At 42.3% G+C, this 18,875-nt stretch overlaps 1 protein-coding gene across 1 annotated transcript in view; it reads right to left on the bottom strand.

The window, feature by feature from the left end:
• Nucleotides 1–18,875, bottom strand: part of ARSB (arylsulfatase B) — a 193,065-nt gene that overhangs the window by 162,048 nt on the left and 12,142 nt on the right. Inside the window, exon 6 of the mRNA XM_021710399.1 lies at nt 9,973–10,180. Within this exon, the coding sequence (XP_021566074.1) occupies nt 9,973–10,180 (208 nt within the window). The remainder of the gene's footprint in view (nt 1–9,972; nt 10,181–18,875) is intronic.

Genomic DNA, 18,875 nt, shown 5'->3' with positions numbered 1-18,875 from the left:
GGCGTGCGCTACCACGCCCGGCTAATTTTTGACTTATTGTAGAGATGAGGTCTCGCCAAGTTGCCCAGGCAGGTCTCGAACCCGCTGGCTCAGGCAATCCACTCACCTCAGCCTCCCAAGGCGCGGGATTACAGGCTGAACCACCGAGCCTGGCTTGGGTGGTTATTTCTATACAGAATGTACTTTCATCTTGCTTCCTCCTCTAGTGCAGCCTGTCCAACATGACATTCCTCTTGCCTTATGAAGAATCTTGGCTCCATTTAGTTATGAGAGAAGCATACACTATAAGAAATGAATTCATCTTAAATCTGACCTTTAAAATGCAATGAAAAAGGAGAAGATAAACCCAAACGAATCAAGAAGCTTCTTGCAATTTAGTCAATAAATATGCTCAGTTCAAAATATATCTTCCATTAAGTATAAACTCAGAGAAAGGCCACAATGAAATCCCCTCACAGAATTGTGAAAATGATTCATGTTTCTCCTCCTAAAAATTCATGATACAATAATACACTATTACGTTGTAGCATATATTAAGTAATATAATAAAACATTGAAAATCTGATAAACATAGTGATTAAGAGGCATTTTTGCCTTAGACTCTGGGATTGTGAATTCGATGGTTTGTCACAGAGAATAAATGCAAGACTGTTTGGGTGGCCTTTAAAATGCATTGGCTATTGAATTTGGGAATTCCAGTTCCAAAAATGGCAGTATAGAAACACTCTGGCTTCTCTTCCCCCGGCGGAAAACCAAAACAAAATATAAAGCGGCAGGATTACCACCAGCAATATCCCAGAACTCAAACATGAGGATGAGTCAGGTCCCGGGGCCACAAAGAAGTGGAAAAACTCTGAGTAGATGGTAAGAGAATCAAATGTCCATATCTGTGCACCCCGCCTCCCCATTCTGTCCTGTACCAAGTACCAGAAAATTTCCCTCAATTCAGTTTCCCCATTTGAAAAAGTGAGATCAAGGTGGACAAACAGCTTCCTCGCCATCTTGGGTTCCCTGGTAGGAGGACTGTCCTTGTCTCAACCCATGGGAAGCATCGTAACTACCTGAAGGAAGACATCCCTGAGGACTGCCAGAGACAGAAGGGAGGAAGGCCGGCCATTCCCAGCCCTGGAAACTCCTCTGTAACTCAGCCAAAAGAGATGCCAAGTCAGAGTGGCTGTTCAGTAAAACGCATTGGTTGTTATTTTCACTCAATAAAATTATCAAAAAATTAGTATCTATTACTAATAAAATTTTAAAGTGATCCAACACGGTCTCAGTGAGGACATTAACAGGTAAAATCCAAAGAGGTGGCATGGATTAATGATGGGTGATGGAAAAGATCATCCTAGTCTCATAGTTTTGAACCAGGTAATTTCCCTCTATGACAGATATGCTAAATAAATGCATAACCACAGAAAGAAAGGCAGTGTGGACACACTTTTTTATGTATTCACTTAACAGCTTTTCCTTAGCTTTGTCAGAGATTCATTTCAGTGTTTGAAGAACCTAGGGAGACTGGTTTGCTAGCAGTCATATTACTTTGTTCCTGGCACAGAATTTCCATAATATTTTAATAAGTCTGCCAATTGCCTAAGTACATTTAAAACCATGAAGGAGTTCTCCCTTTGCCAGCCACCAGTTTTGAAGGGAATTCTACATGCAAGGGAGAAAGGTACATAAGATTAGAGGAATTAGTTAAGATTCTTTATTAACACTGTTTGAGATATTAAATTACATGTAATATTGTGAAAGTTCAGATGTAAATGTTAAAAGTTCAGTTTCTGTAATAAATTACTCATTCGTCTGAGCAGAAGTGTGCTACCGAACAGGACTAGGTGTTCCTCAGTGGTGGCACCAATGACGTCGGGGCAGGACACGTCTCCATTGTGAGGGACTGGCCTGCGCACTGCAGATGCCTGCCCACCAAGTGCAGCTTCACCCTGAGGTCCCTGCAACAACCCAAACCAGTTCTGCTCTCACAGGGAGCTATAAACCCACGGACTATACTCTGCCACTGTGTAGACACACAGGCACTCTGCCACTCTTTCCAGTTCTGCCAATGCACCAAGTGCCAACAGAAAGGATGGCTCCACCAAAGGCTTTCCCCAGTGCCAGCACAGCTCTGAGAACCCACAGAACTGCAGAACCATCAACTCTCCTGGAAATAAGAACTCCCAAAGAACAGCAGGCCCAAGTTCAACCATGGATTTCTTGCATCCGTCCCTTCCTCTTTATCCGTTTTCCTTTTGCCTTTATCTGTGGCTTATCCTCCTGCCCTTTTCCTGTGAAACCCCCTTAAAGGCCTGCTGCCTCCAGTCACTCTCCACCCTAGTACTGAAGTGAAAACTGGATCCTGCTCGAAGCTTCTCAGGCCTGCCGCCTGCAGGGCCCGGCCGGGCCTACTCAGGGCCCGGCTAACTCAGGGCCCGACCTACTCAGGGCCCGGCCTACTCAGGGCCCTTCCTGAGCAGGCTCTCGGCCGCGCTCTCCAGCCTCACCTCTCCTCCTCCCCACCTTGCCACCTGGACTGCAGCCATGGGACTGCCTCCACATCCCCCGCCCCGCCGCTGCCACAGGACTGCTCTCCCTCTTTACTCCTGTTCCTTTCTCAAAGGCTAGGATGCTGCCAATCTCCTCTCTGACTACACCCCGTTTCTCTGGCCACCCCATTCCCAGCCTTTCCATCTCAGAAGCCTCCCCAGACCCTGGCTGAGGAGGTGGTCCCACCGTGTGAAGTAGCACCTAGGCTCCACCCTGGCAATCCCCGCTACCCGGTGACAGTTCATGCGCTTGTCTGCTTCACTACACTGTGAGAATCCTAAGGGCTAGAACTACAGTCGGTGGAACTTCTTGTTTGCAATGAAAGACTGAGTGAATAAATGGAGGGTGGAGCACCTGCATTTAACAGGTGACTGGGTGAGGCTGGCATCTGCTAACTTACTGATGGGAAAGTCAGGACTTGACTCTAACCATACCTGATCAGAGAAGGATTCAAACAACCAGAATCGTGTGCTTGTGATGAAACTCTTGTTAACAGTAGTATTAACCACACGCTACAGAAAGAGTGGCATTCATCCCTCAAGATGGATCCATATGCAGAAAGGGCATGGAGAGCAGAATAATTTAAACTTTTCTTATTAGCTTTTTTGAAGAGTCTGATTCTAGAAAGGGGAGCATTTACCTGAAGTGAAAACTACCAGGGAGAGCTGAAATTCAAACACAGTTGGCTCCTGGTACATATCCTCTTAGTGAGAAGCACATAAATAAATACAAATAAAATTTAAATAACTATATACACTTCTGATAAAGCTAATTTCTAAGGTTTGAGTTAATGTTACCTTAACTCAGGGCTTTCTCAAATTTCTGTGCACAAAAGAATGCCCTGGATTCTTGTTAAAAATGGCGATTCCTGGACCCCAGGTCCTGGGTTTCTGATTCAGTAGGATGTCTGTGATGAAGTCTGAGAAATTGAATTTTTAAAATTTAAGTGAAACTCATATTACACAAAATGAACCATTTCAAAGTGCCCAGTTGGGTGACATTTAGTACATCCACAATACTGTGCAGCTATCATCACAGAATCTGCATTTTTGCCAAACACTCATCGCTGCGGGGTCTGCTGATAGCATGCCGAGAGTAGCTGCCCATGTGCTAGGATGACAGCAGAGACAGTAAGAAGGGAAGAGCCCCCTGGGTTTCTCCCAAATGATAACAGGAATTTTTTTAAAAGCAGCTTTTCCAAACGTGAAAATATAAAAATTAAGTCTCTGCTTCTCCTTGCCACTGTACATGTAAGCTAGATACCAAGAAGCTAGTTCATTTCAGGGTTTTTTGTACTAATGGACTCAGCCTGTATTTGTTTGGATGTACCCATTATTCCTATGCTTAGAAAGAAAGGCAGGGCTGAGTGGAGCAAAGTGAGAAAACTGGAAAAAATGAATCACTGTCCCATGATCAGTCAGTCCAGGTCCTATTTCTTGAGTTTTAATCACATTATTTTAGCACATTATTAATTTCTACTTCAGGCAATAAACACAGAAAACAGTATCTGAGGGGCTCAGTGGCTCAGCCTGTAATCCCGCACTTTTGGGAGGCTGAGTTGAGTGGATTGCCTGAGCCCGCGGATTCAAGACCCGCCTGGGCAACTTGGCGAGACCTCATCTCTACAATACATCAAAAATTAGCTGGGCGTGGTAGCGCATGCCTGTGATTCCGGCTACGTGGAAGGCTGAGGCGGAAGGATCACTGGAGCCCAGCATGTTGAGGATGCAGTGACCGGGAGCTGCCATTGCACTCCAGTCTGGGTGACAGAGTGAGACTCCAACTCAAAAAAATAAATAAATAAATAAGAAATATTTCCAACAAAATCAGAAACAAGACAGTGTTGTCCACCTCCCATATTATTTAACATCATAGTGGCATTTTATTCAATGCAAAGAAACAAGAAGAATAAATAAGAGATGATAAATACTGAAAAGAAAAGATAGGCTTGGCTTGGTGGCTCAGCCTGTAATCCTGTGCTTTGGGAGGCTGAGGTGAGTGGATTGCCCAAGCCCGTGGGTTTGAGACCCGCCTGGGCAACTTGGCGAGACCTCATCTCTACAATAAATAAAAAAATTAGCTGGGTGTGGTAGCGCGTGCCTATAGTTCCAGCTACTTGGAAGGCTGAGGTGGAAGGATCACCAGAGCCCAGCAGGTTGAGGCTGCAGTGGCCGGGAGTGTGCCACTGCCCTCCAGCCTAGGTGACAGAGTGAGACTCCAACTCAAAAAAAAAAAGAAAAAAAAAGAAAACAGTATCTGGAGAAATAATTGCATATTAGGTCTCTCCTCACAGTCAAACCCGCATGTAAATGTAAGCAAAACTGGCTATTCTGATGAGTTAGCATAAATATATAATGACTGCATTAAGGCACTGAGGTCAATTACTCTCTTTAAGATTTCAGAATCAGTTTTCCTAGTTTTAACTCATGACCTAGTTGCTCAAGAGTTGGCTCTCATTGCAACTCATCTTACTCCAGGTGAGATTTCCATGCAGATTTCTGGGTCTGTTGGCAATGGTTTCCTATTAAAAAAAAGTCTTGAAGTTTACCCACTATGAAGAGCAGCAATGGTGACAGGCTGACAGCCACTAGTGCTGTTTCTCTTAACCACTATCCTGCTAAAACAACATTCACAGAACAAGAAGAAAGTCCATCCCCATATGAAAAACTAAAATGGACACATGGCTTACAAAGCCAGAATTGTGAAGACATTTCTGTAAACGATAAGGCCAAAGAAAATGGGTGGAGGAAACAAGGGCTGACCTACCCTGCTTTGCCTCATGACACAGAGTCACCTCACCCACCTGAAAAAAGGCAGAAGTGGGACGGTGGGAATTGAGAGTGGGACGGTGCTAATTTTTGACATTACCAGACGATTGTTACCTCCCCCGCTTCTTTTTTTTTTATTTCTTTGTAGAGACAGGGTCTCAGTCCATTGCCCAGGCTGGAGTACAGTGGTGCCATCATACTCACTGTAAAGTCAAACTCCTGGGCCTCAGCCTCCTTAGTAGCTAGGACTATAAGTGTGCCCCACTATACCTGGCTAAGTTTGTTGCTGTTGTTGTAGAATCAGGGATCTCACTATGTTGCCCAGGCTCTTCTCAAACTCCTGGCCTCAATTGATCCTCCCACCTCAGTCTCCCAAAGGGCTGGGACTACAGGTGTGAGCCACCACACCCAGTCTACCTCCTCAACTTTTATATGTAGTTAGAGATCACAACTCCCATAGGACAATGGTCAGGGGAAGAGAAGGGTTTGGCAATGGAGTACACTGTATCCTGGGAAGTGTCCCCAAAAGTAAGGCCTTAAGGTATGGAGAAAGAAGTCTGGGGTTCTTTTAGCCTGTCAAAGAATCAGGTAGCCAAAAGCAAGGAAAATGTTTCAGCTAGGTTCCATAGAGTATAGGACACTTAATGCCTAAAAGCCATGGGAACTCAGTGAATTGTGCCCATCAACCTGACCTCAAGCTACAGATCTGAGAAGGAAAAAGTGACCAGAGGTCAAGAGATGGCCACGCATTCCATGTGGGCAGATCTTTCATTACCTGTACTCAGAGGAAGTGCCATATAGCTGGCAATGGTTTCCTATCAAAATAGGATTTTAGAAAAGTTCTACTCAGAAAGATTCAGGAAAAGGAAAGGTTCTGTGAAGAGAAGTGTAGAAAGTCAAAAGTGGGATGAAGGACAATGGGATGAGATGTGACAGGACCATCAATTAGGTTCCTCAAGTAGATCAGGATTTGAATTCTGGTCTTTCATTTGTTAGATGTGTGGCCTTGAGCAAATCTCTCAATTTAAGTGGTTGGTTAAAGAAGATTTGAGCCGGCTCGGTGGCTCAGCCTGTAATCCCGCGCCTTTGGGAGGCTGAAGTGAGTGGATTGCCTGAGCCCGCGGGTTCGAGACCCACCTGGGCAACTTGGCGAGACCTCATTTCTACAATAAATCAAAAATTAGCCAGGTGTGGTAGCATGCGCCTGTAGTTCCGGCTACTTGGAAGGCTGAGGCAGAAGGATCGCCAGAGCCCAGCAGGTCGAGGCTGCGGTGGATGGGAGTGGCCACTGCACTCCAGTCTGGGCGACAGAGTGAGACTCCAACTCAAAAAAAAAAAAAAAGAAAAAGAAGATTTGATTTCTCATTGGTTAAAAGAAACCTATCTCACAAGGTTATTTTGAGCTCTAATGCTTACAATGTGAACAGTAACATCAACCAACCAAAAAAAGTACAGGAAAAACACTAGAACTGGGCCTGGGCATGTAGTCAGTATTTAATGAACAGTGGTCACTAACAAGCTTAGGAGAAAAGGGAACTGATTGAGGCAATGAAAGGCCTTCAAAAAACTAAAAATACAATCAATAATAATCTACATTGGAGATAGTAAGGAGAAGATTTTAAATGGCAAAAATGTCTAACTGGTAATGCAGAGGAGCTCCAGAATGCTAAGAAAATGGACAAAACAGCTGAGAAAGATGAGAGAAAAGCTGAATCAGTGATTCAGTCTATTAATGAAAGATATTTTTGAGACATAAATCAAGCAGGACAAAAGCAATAAGCAAAAATATGAACAAGGAAAACTTCCTGGATTGAAGAATAATCTTAGTGTGCAGTTCAAAGGGCTCATTGTATTTCAGGCAAATTGATTTTACAACATTTTGAAGACCCACACCTAGATACAACTCAGCAAAAAATTTAAACTAAGGAGATAATTTTTTTAAATGCCTTCCAAGAAGTTTCCAGCCTAACCAGAGAGATCTTTCAAACGTTCTAAAACTGTTCTAGAACATAGAAAAAGATGAAAAAAACTATCCAAATTATTTTATGAGGTAAGTAACCAAGACAACAGAACCCAACAGACAAAAAAGAAATTACCAATCCACTTTCACTTCCAAAATGATGCAAAAATCCTAAATAAAGCCCTAGCAAACTGAATTCAGCACTGTAATAAAATTACATGCCCACAATCAGGTTGGATTTCACCCAACAAAGCAAAGATGGTGCAGGGTCTAACATGTCTACTGATGTAAAACATAGTGTCAGAATATAGGACGACTGCATCATAAGGTAATCCCTATCTTCTCAGTGAGAATCTCCAAATATTATTTCTGCTACCTTAAATAAGTAAAATATTATAGATGTTTATAAAACAGTCAAAACTCAGCTTTAAGGTGCAATTCTGTATACACATTTAAAATCACATCATAAAATAAATATTGATCTTAAAATGCTTTTCCATTCTCACATATCATGAAAAGCTCTATTCCATCTGTTCCCATACATTCTTGACACCAGCATCTTGGATGTCATAAGAGCCACTTGGAGATTTTCAGCACTGTGTTCCAGAGTGCCCAGCTTCTCTCTGTCTGAGCACTTTTCAGCCCACGTAGGACATGTGACTCCACTTTCACTTCAGGAAATCCTTTGTCCTGAAATTGTGTAATTGTGATTGCTACAACAAAGGCTGGTTTTATAAACTTATGACTTCCCATTCTTGCAACTGTGAGGCCATTTCCCAGAAATAATTTTGCCAGATCAATGTTAAATATCCTGGCCTCTTTTTTATTCATTCCTTCTAGAGAACTCTGTGGGCATTGAAAAACAGCACTGATCAAAATGCTATACCAGGCTGTTCAAAATAAATTAAATTGAGAAGAACTTCCAGAATCTGAGAGACCTCGTAAACATTTAAGTTTACAATGCCTCCCCCCTCCACCCTTTTTTTCCTGAAGAGTAAGTTTTGGAGGAAAAACAAATTTTATCTTATACTCAACTTTTTTCACAGCAGGACACACTCAGAAAATTATAGTATTTGAATAGCACCAAAGCTACTGAACAATGCTGCTCAGGTTAGACACTGCCCCCAGGTTTGCCCAGGCTCCTAAGTAGATCAGAATTGCAGCACACTATGGGGAGAGCTCCCTTGTATCATGAGGTCCAATAAGAACATCAAGATCATCATCTCAGAGGCAGGATACTGCAGTGGAGCCAGAAACAATGAAGCCTGCCTCTGACTGGCTGTGTGACCTGGGGTAAGCTACTCAGCCTCTTCACACTCACTAGAAAACAAAACCAGATAACAAGCCCTGACTTCACACTGTGGAGCTTCCAATCAAATGTTTAAATTTTAGCTAAGGATCACCAGGCATTTGACAAAACCACTCTCATGAAAGACAGACTAAAACAAAGATGCAAACAAACTGAAAAAAAAAAAAAAAGAACTGAAAAGGAAGAGAGACAATGCTGGGAATACAAGCAACTTTTTAAACAATTCTATACACATATACGTGCATATATATGTATAAACACATACACACATAAAATTAGTGGTTAAGAGCACAGGCTTTGGAGAAATAAGTTATTACATCTATAAAGTAAAAACAGAACTCTACAAAAAATGGAATTATCAGAAAATATGAAAGAGTTCCTGGGTAATTAAAAAACATGGTGGTTTAAATACATTTAGTGGAAAGTTTACAAAGCAATAAGAAAATTTCCCAAATAGTACAAGAAAAATAAGCCTGAATTTAAACAACTCCATTGCTTACCCATCTCCATCAAAATAGGAGAGAAAAAAAAAAAAAAAACTAAGAAAATTAGAGGACTGATCTAAAAACTAAATAACAAAAGGTCTGTAAAGAGAGAATAGGAGAAATGTGGGTCGGAGGGCCAAACAATTCCAAAATAAATCATGAGAAAATTTCCCATAACAAAATGATCTGCATTTCAGATTGGAAGTGCTCTCTGAGTACTCAGCACCATGAATAAACAAAGCACATCATGGTGGACTATAAGGAAACTGTCAACTGAGAAGGGAGAAAAATCACATATGTAACAGATTAGGGATCAGGATGGCATTGCCATGGTGAAAATGATTTGCAAAAGTTGCCCCTGGGGGGTGGAATTATGAGTTTTCCTTCTCCCATCTTTGCTGAGTTTTCTATAATCAATATATATGACTTTTATTGTCAGAAAATAATTTTAATACAAAAAAACTTGGCTATTGAGCCTGGATTTAAACAACTCCATTGCTTACCCATCTCCATCATGCTGCCACCTGTCTCTCTGCACCAACACCAAGCCGCCTCCAGCCAGCAGGCATCCTGGCCATGCAGGATGGCTGGCTGCAGAGAGCTAGGGACAAGCCCTCTAGGACTCGCCACCCAGCAGCCTACACGTGAATGAGGCTCACTCGTATTTACTTGGGAAGCAAGTGCTTGTTTATAAGCTTACTACCAGAATATTGTGGCATCTGAACGAAGATGCCACGATTCTTTTTCCTTAGACACATCTTTCCATCTACTATGATCACGTCTCCACCATTGCAGTTCGCATTCATTTTAATAAGGAAATGCTAACTGCTCCAATCTGTCTTCATTCAACTTATCGAATACCATGTCCTGTGTTGTACCAAGAGATGATTTCCCTATTGACAGACCTACCTGTGGAGAAGATGAACACCGTGTTGTCCCAGAGCCCATGACTTTTTAAAGCTGCAGTGACATTTCCTACGGCTTCATCCATAAGAGACACCATTCCTGCGTAGTGATGCCTGTTCTTGTCTTGGATAAAGTCATATGGCTTCAGGTATTCCTCAGGGACCTGAAGGGGCTCGTGGACAGACTGAAGAGCGAGGTAGAGAAACAGAGGCTGGAAAGAAAGTTTGCGTGAATCGGTTAGAAGGGCATGAATGCATTCATTATACATGAATAAGACAGTTCAGACTTATTGGTTAATAAAAAGTAATACCAAGACAACCTGCAGAATGCATTGAAAATATTTGTGAATCATATATGTGATAAGGGACTCATCTCCAGAATATATAAACAACTCTTATAACTCCATAATAAAAGATAATTAACCCAACTACAAAATAGGCAAAGAATTTTAGTAGTTATTTCGCAAAGAAGATATACAACATAACATATGTAAAAAATAGAATTCCATCCCTGGAGAAATGAAAGCATATATCCACACCAAGACTTGAATGAATGCTCACTGCAACATTATTCGTAATAACCAAAAAAGTAGAAACAACCCAAACGTCCATCAACTGATGAAAGAATAAAAAAATATAGTGTAGTATCATAGCTTGGACAACAAAGCAAGACCCCATCCCTATAAAAAAATAGAAAAATTAGCCAGGCATTGTGGAGTGTGCTTGTAGCCCCAGCTACTCAGAAGGCTGAGGTGGAAGGATTGCCTGAGCCCAGGAGCTCAAAGCTGCAGTGAGCCATGATTGTGCCATTGCACTCCAGCCTGGGAAAAAAAGTGAGACCCTGACTCAAAAATACATATATAAATATATATGCGGCCTATTTTCAGCAATATGTGGCAATAGAAGGAGTAAAGTATTGATACATGAGCCAGGCTCGGTGGCTCAGCCTGTCATCCCGCGCCTTTGGGAGGCTGAGGTGAGTGGATTGCCTGAGCCCGCGGGTTCAAGACTCGCCTGGGCAGCGAGACCTCATCTCTACAATAAATCAAAAAATTGGCCGGGTGTGGTAGCGCGCGCCTGTAGTTCCAGTCACTTGTAAGGCTGAGGCGGAAGGATCGCCGGAGCCCAGCAGGTCGAGGCTGCGGTGGCCAGGAGCGACCACTGCACTCCAGTCTGGGTGACAGAGTGAGACTCCAACTCAAAAAAAAAAAAAAGTATTGATTCATGCTACAACATAGATAAACCTTGAAAATATAAATACTAAGTGAAATAAGTCAATCATAAAAGACCACATATTATATAATTTCATCTACATGAAATGTCCAGAACAAGCAAATCTATAGAGATAGAAAGTGGTAGCCTGGGGTTGTAGGAAAATGTGGGAAAGAGAAATAGTGAGTGACCACTAACAAGTATATAAGGTTTCCTTCAGAGGTGATGAAAATATTTTCCACTTAATTGTGCTGATGCTGCACAACTGTGAATTGACTGTTGAATTGTATACTTATTTATTTATTTGAGTCAGTGGCTCACTGTTGCCTAGGCTAGAGGGCAATGTCATGATCATGGCTCACCACAGCCTGAACTTCCTGAGCTCAAGCAATCCTTCTTTCTCGACCTCCTGATTAGCTGGGACTACTGTTGCATGCCACTACACTCAGCTAATTTTTAGATTTTTGTAGAGATGATGTCTCACTATGTTGCTGAGGCTGGTCTTTAATTCCTGGGCTCAAGCAACCCTCCTGCCTTGGTCTCTCAAAGTGCTGGGATTATAGGCATAAGCCACTGTACCCGGCCTGAATTGAATACTTTAAATCAGTGAATTTTGTGGTATGTAAATTATATATCAATAAAGATGTAAAGTGTATAACAAAAGACACAAGACAGAAAAATAAAAAATAAAAGCCAGAGTCCTAGAATGGCCTAGGCAGTCCTGACCCAAACAAATAATAATATCAATATTAGCTACCAAACAAATAATAATATCAATATTAGCTACCATATACTAAAAGTTGTCTGTGTACCAGATACTATGATGAGTTATATATTCTATCTCATTTAATACTCAAACCCACCCTACGTTATACCCATTTTACAGGCAAGTTAACTGCATCCACATTAATTGAAGAGCAATTTCTATTGGAAAACTCAATATTACAATGTGGAAACTACTAATAGATACTTTCGCTTTTGACTTTAGCTAAAAATAAGTCTCCATCTTTTAGGAGAGATTTGGAGTTTCTGGTTATATTTTATTTGAAAACAAGTGAACACCATGCTTTGTTAGTCTTTCATATAGGGCCAAACATAAGACCAAGTTACTCCCTGAAACTAAGAAATGTGATATACCAATTGTATTTTACCACCACAGCAATTTATAGCATGTAATACCAGTGATATTCCAGGTCAGCCTCTCCTTTTTAGCAAGACTTTCAGAAGGCATTGTCTTCTTTGTGCCTGAATTCTTTAGTGAGTTGAAAACTCTCAAAGAGACAACTGGCTCAACCCAAGAATAAAATATAAATCTATTAAAGTATTTGAGGCATTTGCATCTTATAAATGAATGAAAAGGTTAGAAACAGACTGGGGGGGGCATTCATATCTCATTCTTCAGTATTGATAAGTTGTTTTAAATTATATACCGTACATCCTTGTGACAGAATAAGGAGTATCCATACACAGAACTCAAGTAGACCCCCAAAAGTTTATTTATCATTCAGGTCTTTGGAGCTTAGAAATACCTTTCCCCCCTGCCAAAAAAAAATTAAACATAGCTGTTAAATATCAAAGCCATTGCTTAAAAACCTATGTAAGGAGGCAGGTGATGGAATGAAAGCGATAATAACAGAACGTGTGCTTTCATTATTTTCTTGGAAAAACAGTCCAAATTTCCACTCCCAAAGTCTATTCTAAAACCTCTGACACTACTCTAGTTCTGCCTCCATTCCCCCTATACACACTCTTTCTCTTCAGCTGCACAGTCGTAGTGAAACTTCTGGGTTCCTGCAGGCCATGGTGAAGGGCATCGCAGCAGACTCCCCGTCCAGGGGGTGAGGTCAGACCAGCCTAGGCCTTCTCAGTGAAGGACATGCGGGCACCGATGACCTGGCAGTGCAGTGTGCGTCTGTGCCAGGAGCAGACACCTGGGTCCTCAGCACTAGATTGAGGTGGCTCTAGCCACCAGCCAAAGTCCACATGGGTACAGGATTTAAAACTTGCAGTCCACATAATGTTTTAAAAATCAGGAAAAATCACACAGAAATGTTTTTCACACAAATTTCCTTGAAAAATCAGGATTTCTGACAACTCCATGTCCACCACTCTACTTGGTAACAAAAGGCTAGTGTATGAGAAACAGGGCCCCACCCTCAAGTACTGTCTCCCCACTGCCCTACAGAGCTGCTTCACTGACTCTCGTTAGCAGCCTGCCCCCTGCAAGCATGAGTATGTGTGAGCTGGTCTGAGCTTTCAATAGTGGGCAGGGGGAGGAGAGAAAGGGAGCCTAAGCTTATGGAGATCTTCTCACTCAGGTCATTAGCAGCAACACGGCAACCCACATAGTGAAGGAAAGAAAGTGAGGCAGGGCAGGTGATTCCCAGCTGGCAATTGATTCCTAAAGGTAATGGCTGGCCAGGGGGTGGGGTAGTTCTTATAATCATGCCAGAAAAAATGATAATTCTGGGGCCATTATTAAAGGGTCTTATAAATATCCGATATGAAAATCATTCTACCCACTTTGTTAAGTAGAGCAAAAAATACCTGAAAATCTTTCCCATAGTTATTCCTTAGTAGCTGAAGACATTACCATCACTCTTGTAAAAGAAATAAAATGTCAGGACCCTCTAAATTTATCATGCCACGGGGGAAATTAAGCCCTGGAGACTGTGTCATGGAACATGTTTGTAATTCTGCTTCTCTGATTGTAGATTAACTCTTTTCCTCATTGTTTTTGTTCTGTAAATAAAACTAGAGGAGACCAGAGCCAGACCTCCTCCCCTTCCAATCACCCATCTCTGTTGTAGATTAGCTGCCTCCTTTATTGTCCTGTACCTAACTCAGACCAGATGGCACCAAAGGCCTCATGACTGTTACATCTTCAGTAATGTTAAATATACCTTTCCCAAAAGAAAAGACCACCTCGACTAATCAGATCGTTTTAACTATGCATTAAGCCTGATATAGAAAGATGTGGGGGGTCGGGCTTGATGGCTCAGCCTGTAATCCCGTGCTTTGGGAGGCCGAGGTGAGTAAACTGCCTGAGCCTGCGGGTTCGAGACCTCATCTCTACAATAAATTAAAAAATTAGCCGGGCATGGTAGCGCGCACCTGTAGTTCCAGCTACTTGGAAGGCTGAAGCGGAAGGATCGCCAGAGCCCAGCAGGTCGAGGCTGCGGTGGCCAGGGTTGTGCCACTGCACTCCAGTCTGGGCGACAGAATGAGACGCCAACCCAAAAAAAAAAAAAAAAAAAGGAAGATGTGGGGATTCTGTTAAGCTTCCCCAAACTTTGTCCATATAAAAGATCTCAAACTTCTCCACTTTGATCACTGACTTCCCTTCTTTGGGATCTGTGCTTCCCAGGCGGCCATCCTTAAACTTTGCACTTGAGTACATTATCTTTAAGCCAGATTCTGACCCTTTTGATTATTTTAGGTAGACACTCCAGAGGAGATAAAAATATAAAACGACAGCAGTCCCCACTGATTCAATCATAAGGGACATAAATGAGAGGAGGAGATGAAACCCACCCCCGGGGATGAGGGCCAGCCTGTCACGTGACCACCACGGGCCATGCAAATACCTCACACTACCTATCAATCAGACCCAAAAGACTTAGAAGTGCAGATAAAGGTATTCCTTGAACAAAAAGTTTTTTCCCCATGTCCTAAACAGCAGTCCAGAGTGATGCAGTCTGTGGGCATTACCCATACTCCAAGAGGAGGCAGAATGCCTATTGCAAGAGGTAAGGACTGAGGCAATTTCCATCCCATGATGCAAAAAATAAAGCTTCAGCACTCAGAAGGTGAACTTTACGTGTGAAAGAACTCATTTACCAAGAGGGCTATCTGGGAGGCATTTCTATACTATTTTTATTTGAACAGGACAGGGAGAAAGAGAGAGAGAGGCAAGTGTGGGGGAAGAGAAAGAGAAAGAGACAAGGAGAGAGAGGCAAGGAGCAAGGAGAGGGAGAGAGAGAGAGAGAGAGAGAGACAGGGAGAAAGAGATGCGGGAGAGAGAAAGGCAGGGAGAGAGGAGGTAAGGAAGGGAGAGGGAGGAAGTGAGGGAGAGAGAGCGCGTGCGAGAGCAGTGTTTTTAGTGATTCATGTGGTCCAGTGGAAAGAGCAAGATCTAGGGCTCAAAGGCTTTCCATCCCAGAGAGCATTCCACCTGCAGCCTGGGACCCTGCCTGTGAAGCGCTGAGGCCAATTCCCCACTCCTGCCAGGAAGAGCCTCAGCTCACTGCTGGCCAAAAGCAAGCAGCTGCTGTTAGGGGTATGGGCTCACTGTTTTTTGCTTTTGCTTTTTAATTTTAAAGATGTGGGGTACAATTCAGGGTTAGGTATACAAGAGTTCATTATGCAGGTCCCCTTGTTGATGAGGTGTGCCCCCCACCCCAGCAGTTTCCCACTTCTGCCAATCCCACTCCCTCTCCTCTGGTCGTTTCCCACTACCGCCAATCCCTTTCTTATAGTATTATGAAAACTGTTCAAGGTCCACTTATGAGTGAGAACATGTGGTGCTCAGTTCTTTGTTTCTGTGATAGTCATCATTAATAACTCCAAAAACAACAGATACTGGAGAGGATGCAGGGAAAAGGGAACACTTCTACACTGTTGGTGGGAGTGTAAACTATTAAGAACAACTTCTGAGGAAAACAGTGTGGCAATCCCTAAAAGATCTAAAAATCGACTTTCTGTATGACCCCACAATCCCCCTGCTGGGAATATACCCAGAGAAACTCAAATCACTCTATGAAAAAGATAACCAAAAAAATTTTTTAAAGAAAAAAATAAGAAAAAGATACCTGCACATGCATGTTTATTGTAGCCTTATTCACAATAGCAAAAACATAGAACCAACCGTGCTGCCCACTGAAAGAGGACTGGATTAAAAAAATGTGGTACGTATACATGATGGAATATTACGCAGCCATAAAAAAGGATGAAATTATGAACTTCGCAGCAACTTGGATGGACTTAGAATCTATAATACTGGGCTCATTAATATGTGTATATTGACTTGAGTTCTAGTCCTAGGGTGCCATGGCCTTTGGAGACCTGCTGGACCATTGTGACCTTCCCGCCATCCTGATTCAAGCACTGGAGTCCTGGGCTCGACATCCATCTCACTGACCTCTTGGTTTATGCTGCAGCCTGATTGCTCTCCCTTGCTTGTTCTTGGGTCCAGGTCTCTGCTCTGATCAACTCAGTCACAGCTGCTACCTTGACACCAACCCTAAGTGTGACCCTTTCTGGTATCTTAAGAACATAAAATGGAATCCCAGTTGCAAAATCATGACTAAGTATTACCTAAAAGTAAGACACTGTTACCTAAAGCTTCTAGCATATTTGTGTCTAAGATGTTAATGGTTCTCTTTCTTCCTATGACTTATGGCTCTTAAGATACATATTCTAAATTTCCTTGCCATGCTGAGAAACCTGATTTTAGTTAGGAAGACTTATTTTCATTTCTTTACTATGCTTCCCTAATTTAAAGTACAAGTGAAAAAAAAATGATAGATTTTAAAATTTGTTTCTATCTTTGACTTCCAAATTAAGATATTTCTTCCCAATTGTACAGGGAAAAGTAAGTCTACCACTAGAAATGAATGTTTTCTTTGAGAAGCTTCCAGCAGACTAGGTGTGTGAGATGACATTTGTTTTTATTCAGCAAAGTGCTATTGGGTGGGCTATTTTTAATGGGAAGATATTTATGAATATGTTGTTTTCACTCTTGAATGTTACTACTATGGGCGATTATCCTGCAGAGAAAGGACATCCTTATTAACATGTGCAATGGCTCTCGGTGGTATCTCCCCACATCCAGCGCCCGCAACCATTTCAGCTACAAGCCACCTCCATATGCTTTTTCCCTCAAGCGCTTTTTAAACTAGGTACAATTTTAAGTTGGCTTATGGATGCTTTGTGTGCATTTCTTTAATAATTTCCATCTTAGAACAAGTTGCTTATGTCACAATCTACATATAGCATCTGAGAAATCGGAGTAGAATCAGATTAAACATTGGGGCGAAATGATGAAAAGTGCAGCTCTTTGAACTGGTGAGATGCACCATTCTGTTGAGAATTGAACATGTAAGCATCCACACTAGCTGTCTTAACAAATACTCTTAGGCTAATACTTCACTGCTAATTAGTTCATTCACTTATGCCTATGCCTGAAGTTTTCCTTTCAGGATACTGGGAATGGCAGACTATTGCTGAGTGCTTCAGACACTGCATGGAAATGATCATCCTCCCACCTGGCGATTCCCAAGTTGTTGCCATGAGCAGCACCAGGCTAACACCACCCTTTGATGACTTGCAAGCACTGAGGACCCCCTACTATCCTCAGTTTCTGTGCTTTCCCTACCTCCCTCCCCAGCTAAGACAGCCCCCCTCCAAAGAACTATTCGACTCCAGTGGCTTCCTCCTAGTCGCTAAATATAGTGGGGCTTGTGAGATAATACTCTGTTGTTCCCTACTGTAGATGAATGACAGTTGTTGTGTGATTAAGGTCCTGTAAACTGTGAACCTGGCAGCTGGATTCTGCTTCCCTTTCTCTTTGTGTTTGAGGGCACTGCCCTGAATGACCCACCTGCATGGGGTGTCCACAGTGGCTGTACATTAGAACTACTGGTAGGAGTTGAGAGGGAGGGACTGGTGATTAATATCAATAACTGTGTCCCCCCTCAGGCCAATGAATCACAATATTTGGCATCCGTAAGTCTTACAAGTTTCCCAGATGATTCCAATATACAGTCAGGACTGAAATCATTAAGTTGAATCAAGAGCTGGGACTCAGAATGTCTGCTCTTGGATATTAGCTGTGAACTAGGGAGGCTGAATAAGTGCATGAGGTCTGGAGTCAGAGAGCATGGGCTTAAGTCCTGATTCTGATGCTCAGTAGCTCTGGGACCTTGAACAAGTTGCATAACTTCTCCAAGTCAGTTTGCTTATGTGTAAAATGGTGCCTCTCTCAAAGGATAACATACTGTTCTTTGCAGACTTACCTAGTTCTTTCAGTGTTAAGCCTATCCATAAAATGCCAAGTAACTATAAGAAAACTAAGAACTTAAACCAATTACCTAGGAGCTACCTACCCAACGTCTGAATGTTTATTTAGATCTAGATTAAAAATCTGTGTGTTTCTACATATTTGAGAAAATGTTTCATTTCTTCACGTTCCACCACAAGCATGGTTGCTCCAAGATGTCAGCATGACAGAGGGAGAAAAAGCCAAAAGGGAGCGAAGCTGAGGACAGACACCAGGAAGAGCCCCACTACTAAGTTGGAGCAGGCAAAGGTAGAGCCAGAAAGAAACCAAAAAAGACAGGCAGCAGCTGCGTGCAAACAGGTCAGCTGAGTCCAAACAGGTATGCAAATCAGAATCCACATTGTGACCTGCACCAAGGACCTTCATGCATTGTCAAAGAGGTAAAGGGCAGGAAATTGGAAGAACCAGATAACACATTACACATTCTGTCATTTTCTGTATCAGGGTCTCACTGAAGTACTAATTTTGTGGGTATGTTAATACAGTTCTTTATGAAGCCCTATTTTGAGCCTAAAATCTGCCAACACAAATACCTGACCCCATTTCAAAAGCATTGATAAGCTAAATCCAAAGAATTTGGCTTAAACTTTAGCTCATGAGGTTAACAAAAACAAAAAACAAACCTTAAGATTATT

Source organism: Carlito syrichta, unplaced genomic scaffold (genome assembly GCF_000164805.1).
Source record: "Carlito syrichta isolate Samal-C Ts95f unplaced genomic scaffold, Tarsius_syrichta-2.0.1 Scaffold288869, whole genome shotgun sequence".
NCBI lineage: Eukaryota > Metazoa > Chordata > Mammalia > Primates > Tarsiidae > Carlito > Carlito syrichta.
The sequence above is the reverse complement of the archived record's forward strand: the minus strand, read 5'-3'. Positions and strand labels throughout refer to the sequence as shown.